The following is a 5,912-nucleotide window of genomic DNA, read 5'->3' on the forward strand; positions in this document are numbered from 1 at the left end:
TTAAGATAAAGTAAAATAAAACTCGATTGTTTAGATAATCGTTGTAGCCTAATATGAATGATTTACTATCAATTATTTTGTTCTGACGTTAAACTTTAGTTTGTATTAAATTTCTGTTGTGATTTTGAAGTGCTTTTTATATTTTGGCCAGTTCATAGATTGATTGTGAATTGTGTTTTAAAAAAATAAAAAATTATGAATAAAATCATAAATAGATCAATAATAAAACTTCAAGACTAAAGTCAAGAACAGATTAATAAATGAATAAAGTAGCTCGCGTGAACACTACAAAGAAACTGGTGGTCAACTTATGACGGTGTGGTTGAGGAAATGAGACGCAAGTAATTAAAACTTGGGTTATACACACAAGAATGTTAATGCCTTTTAGGTAAGTTTATCTGTCATGCATGAACCTACATTCCGTGACTACTAAATCTCTTGTTCATGACAAGTTATTTTCATATTGATTTAAATTTTAATGTGTCAAATTAAAAGTTGCATTTTTTTCTTGAAGGGACAGTTCAAGGTCTAAATGCTCAACATGTGTACGTCGTAGAGATGCACAAAAGTTGGCTACCTCTTCCTCTTTGACGCGAAAACAAAAGCCTACTCCTATAATACCAAGAAAAGACACGTACTCTTCTTGCAAAACAAAACGATTATCATTCAACATAGAACAACATAAGTTCAACGTAATACAATACAAAATTAATTTCTTACGAAAATTTAATCCAAGTTTTATTAAACTTCTAGGTAATTTGTCTAGTTATATACTGACATTGAACTATATTCTACGAAATCTGTATTTTCTTCTTAGAAATTTGAGTAGAAATATTTATGCATGTGCTCAAATTATATTGGGACAAGACATTATGTTGGAAAATAGAAGAACCTTGTCTTGGATGATGCAAAACGTAGGATTATATTTTTACGGGCCTCACTCAATGGTGAATTGATTATCAAACAATCAAGTCCAAAGACTTGACAAGAAACCAACATTGACCGTTGGAAATAGTTTAAAAAATTAATGTTGCTTACAGTCTACATTTTTGCCTATCAGACGGTTCTTGATTCCAGCCCATTTATCCCTTTCTTAGCCCAACTAAATACTAACCCATTCATGTATATAGGTTGCTTACCCTAGCCATTTTTAGAGTGTGTGAATTGTATGGAATTGAGACAAAACGTGTGGCTTCTTTGTTTTGGTCACCTCTTTGTGCCTTCTTCCATTGATTTTATCGTGTCTTTGTGGCTTGCAAATCAATACTAAGAGTGTGTTTGATTACATTTATTTTCCATGGAAAATATCAGTTTTCCACCCAAATTTTTATTTTGAGTGTTTGATTGCTATTTTTTTCCATGGAAAACATTTTCCAACTTTTGAAAATATGCCTAATTTTCCTTGTTTTTAATGAAAATATTTTCCTTGGGTAGAGGTGGATTTTATTTTTCACAAAAGATGGAAAATATTTTCTTTTTTAGGTGATATTTTTCATGTCAATCAAACACACTCTAATATTTTATCCTTTGTGTGTGAAATTGAGGAGTAGCTAAAGTGAATATTGGTTTTGAGTTGGAGCCATTTAAATTGATTGTTTAATAGAGAAATGTAACATAAAACTAAGTCGAAAATCACTGACCTTGAGATCTTGGAGTGAGTTTCCACGGCACTGGATTCTTCAAGTAACAATAAAACTTAGTCGAAAGACACGGGGTTTAGCTTCAAGGACAACAAACTCCCTTTCTCTCTCTTGTTTTTGTTTCAAGAACAACCGGCAATAGACTAGGTCCCTCTTCTCTCTCTCTCTTTCTTCTTGTATCACATATATTTAAGCACGTTCTTGATTCTTCACTTTCGTCCCATTTCGTTTTACACATCCTTTTTCTTGGAATAGGAAAGACACTCTTCATGTGTTAATTTCTTTCTCTCTCTAGATATCTTGTTTCTTGTGAGCAAATAGATCGATAGATACAGTTTTAGGGTTTAAAAGAGGAAGAATGTCCGCATATGTAAGGATATGCAATGGCTTACATGGGTTGAAACCGACCCTGTTGATGATATTGGCGCAAACTATAATTGCTGGTTTAAATGTTTTCTATAAACTGGCATCCAATGATGGCATGAAATTGCAGATTTTGGTGGCCTATCGGTTTCTGTTTGGCACTGCTTTTATTGTTCCTATTGCATTCTTTCTCGAAAGGTTTAAATTATTGTTCTCATTTTGAGCACGTTAGTTCTACATGCCAAGATCATGATGAATCTAGAAAATTACATCATTGAAATATACAGAAAAAAATTTGTATTATTAAGAATCTTGTTGATTTAGACGTTGTGTTACTGATTCCAAATTTATTTGAGAAAATGCTTTAGTTGTCGTGCATAATTTGGGTGAAAATCGCTCTTTATTATGCCCCTGTTTGGCCCCCATTTTGGGTAATGAAAATGGGAAGAATAGTGTTTTGTTGAAAAAATGAGTGGTTGAAAAAGAAGGAAAAATTTTCGATTTACGGGTAATATTATTTTATGGAAGATTGTGTGGTTAAAAGTAGGAGAGAGAAAAATAGAATGTAATGTAATGTAATTTAATGGGAATCAAACAAGGGCTATATGTACCTTTTTTCTTGTTTGAGAGAACTTTTCTTCTCATTGGAAGATAGGATTTTCTAAATTGTTTCTTCATGATTACAGGGTTCTATGAAATTTAGTGTAGAAAAGAAAATGTTTAATGAGGGAAAACCGAAATAATCATGCATTCACAAACACGTGCGCGCGCACTTTATATTCGATAGTTACTTCTGAATCAATATATAGACGTTGTGGATTTGCTATTTCAGAAAAAAGAGGCCAAAGTTAACGTGGATGGTGCTCTTCCAAGCATTTCTCTGTGGTATGTTTGGGTAAGTTAAAGATTTCTATGGCTGAATCTTTTTACTGATCATTTAATATCTTGGTTCATATATGTTTGTGGCTCTCCTTCTTCCTAGACAATATTACCAAGCAATGAATTCAAGAAATCACACCTTTGAGCAAACGTCAGTGACATATTTATCATTTTCCGATCACCCATTTGCTCTCTATATATCCAATTCCAATTAAAAACCAAAAAGGAAAGATGATTCATAAAAAGAAAATTGCAGAGTAAAAAAAAGATAGAAGAAAAGGAAGATATTGGTATCAGAAGACTGTGGTGTTAGTAATAATCAGAGAGAGAACTAAATGGTTATTATGTCATTTTTTTATTTATATTTTCATATAAATAAGAAACATATTAGAAAATGTGGTGTAACGAAAAAAAATTTGTGGTTGCAATATATTCACCCATCTTTATTTAATGGATGCTCAATCCCAAAAAAAAATAAATGTCTTAAGCACAATTCTTGAAAACGAGAAATAATAAAACTTGAACTCGTGAACATGTGCTTTGATGTTACATTGAACTAATTGCATGAAATGAACCTTTTGTTTACAGAGGGTCAATGGGGCAAAATCTTTACTTAAAAAGTCTGACATTGACGTCCGCTACTTTTGCCTCAGCCACGACCAATCTCATTCCAGCCATTACATTCATCATCGCCGTTTGCTTAAGGTATTGATGCAAGTTCTATTTCAAATACCAATAATCTGTAATGGTGCATTTTGCCATTAATGATCTATATATGGTTCAGGTTGGAAAAGCTGGGATGGCACACAAAGGCAGGTAAAGCAAAGGTGTTTGGAACTTTATTGGGAATTGGTGGGGCAATGCTTCTCACATTCTACAAAGGGCCTGATATCAATATATGGAAGACACATATAAATCTTTTACTGACAACTTCAAGTCATCCTAAGACTCTACAAACACAAAGTTCACAAGGTGGTCATTTTCTGTTGGGTTCTCTTTTAGCATTGGCAAGTTGTGTTTGTTATTCGCTCTGGTTGATTATTCAGGTAAGCCTGGCTTCGTTTCGGCTGCCTTTCTTGCTTTTCAAATCACAGATAGAAAATGAATAGTTTTGTGACAGGCCAAGGCAGCTGAGAAGTATCCATGCCCTTACTCTTTTACTGCTTTGATGATGGTAATGGCAGCGGCTCAAGGCGTGGGATTTGCTCTGTGTATGGAGAGAGATTGGAGCCAATGGAAGTTGGGATGGAACATTAGACTTCTAGCAGTAGTTTTCGCAGTATGTCTTAATTTCACTGTGTGGATTACTTATAATTTGTGCGTAAACTATTTTGTTTGCTATATATGGTGGAGTTCTTCATTTGCAGGGTATTTTTGGTTCTGGAGTAATGTTTACCTTAGTTGCTTGGTGTGTTCGTATGAGAGGTCCACTCTTCGTATCAATATTCAACCCCCTTATGCTACTGCTGGTAGCCTTGGCTGGATCTTTGCTATTGAACGAGAAGCTGCACTTAGGAACGTACGTGTGTGTTCTTTATGTGTAATCAATCAATTCTTTATGGAATTATGCTGAACGAGAAGCTGCACTTAGGAACGTACGTGTGTGTTCTTTATGTGTAATCAATCAATTCTTTATGGAATTATGCTAAGCGACATAGTCATTGACGTAATAGTTGACATAATACCACACGACACTTCATCAATAGACTGTTTTAAATATATTCAGTTTTTTCATTCAATTACATCTTGCCAACTAATATTATGTCATTCCATCTATCAACCATTTTCTGTCAAAGTGGCATAACTCTTCTATATGGCAGTCGATTCCACTTCCCAGTTTTTCCAAACAATTTTACAGGTGCTTTTTTTTTTTTTTTTTTTTTTTTTTTTTTGGCAAGAATCAATGAAAAATTGTCAAGCGTCTCCTAATACAATACCCTAGCATCTCTCCATAACATTTCTCTCCATTTCCATGATCAAGTCAAATATTTTTCATACGATTTTGCCCGTACATAATTTTAGTAAGCATCGGAGAAGAACTGATGGAGAGTGGGCTCGGCAACTCCTTCTAGCTCAGCTCCTAGGACGATCGAGTTGGATCTTCTTGTCTAGGCTTTGTATTTACCAATTTGCTAACTTATGCCATGCATATGTTTGCTTCTATAAAATTGAAAGTAAGAAGATCTTACATACATATGATGGTACACTTAGTACGTTGGACAAGAAAAAACACAAAAGACGTAATTGTTTTCTCTGGCATTAATGAATGTTTATGTGCATGGCAGGGTGCTCGGAGCAATTTTAATTGTTTTTGGACTATACATTGTATTATGGGGAAAAGGCAAAGAATTAAAGAGGGTATCACAGTTGATGCCAGAAAAAAATTCTGGAGATCAGGTAAGACAAGTTGAGATTGACATCACGCCTTCGATGCCAAATAATGGAAGTAGTCATGGCGGCAGAAGTAGTGGCAATGGTGGAAAAGAAATCTCTGAGGAGGAAGAAGAAGAAGAAGAAGAGATGGGGCATTCTCGGGCGAGTTCAGATTTTATAGGGGGTCTTTACATGTATGCATAGAACAAAGATATGTTATTTGACTAGATATATCATATACGTATACATTTAGTTGTATGAAATTCACAATAGGCAAATTATACATGGAGCAATTGATTAGTGGCATACATTTATTTGTATTCAATTAATCACAGTAGGGAAATTATACTTCCATCTCCATGAGATGGGAGATCGTGGATTTCAGATAGTCGACTTCATTCTTCGTGGTTTGCAGACATCATTTTCAATAATAAGGGAATACCAAGCTTTTATATGTTGTTTATTTATTAGTATATTTAACTTACGTGAGATTGGTCCTACCGAGTTATTTAAATACACTCAAATGCTTGTAGCTTGTATCAATCTTGATTTGGACCTTTTGTTGATCTCAATTTTTGCCTCAAGAGAATGCTGATCACCTGAACTTTCCTTTAGATCCTTTATGGTAGTAATGTAGGCGGCGTGTGTTCTAATAAA

General features: G+C 34.2%; 1 protein-coding gene across 2 annotated transcripts; it reads left to right on the plus strand.

Annotated features, from left to right (window-relative positions):
* Positions 1 to 1,655: 1,655 nt before the first annotated feature.
* LOC111394677 (WAT1-related protein At1g68170-like) lies at positions 1,656 to 5,708 on the plus strand. Of its 2 annotated transcripts, none has more exons than XM_023020610.1 (7): positions 1,656 to 1,787; positions 2,836 to 2,898; positions 3,471 to 3,587; positions 3,667 to 3,928; positions 4,003 to 4,161; positions 4,250 to 4,401; positions 5,168 to 5,708. In XM_023020610.1, exons 2-7 carry the CDS (start codon positions 2,861 to 2,863, stop codon positions 5,457 to 5,459), a joined length of 1,020 nt encoding a protein of 339 aa, XP_022876378.1. In that variant the 5' UTR covers positions 1,656 to 1,787; positions 2,836 to 2,860; the 3' UTR covers positions 5,460 to 5,708. The 2 variants fall into 2 exon arrangements, with proteins under 2 accessions (XP_022876378.1, XP_022876377.1); XM_023020609.1 differs by lacking the exon at positions 1,656 to 1,787 and adding an exon at positions 1,796 to 2,201.
* Positions 5,709 to 5,912: the final 204 nt, after the last annotated feature.

The sequence above is a fragment of the Olea europaea genome, chromosome 5 (genome assembly GCF_002742605.1).
Source record: "Olea europaea var. sylvestris chromosome 5, O_europaea_v1, whole genome shotgun sequence".
In the NCBI taxonomy this organism is placed as follows: domain Eukaryota; kingdom Viridiplantae; phylum Streptophyta; class Magnoliopsida; order Lamiales; family Oleaceae; genus Olea; species Olea europaea.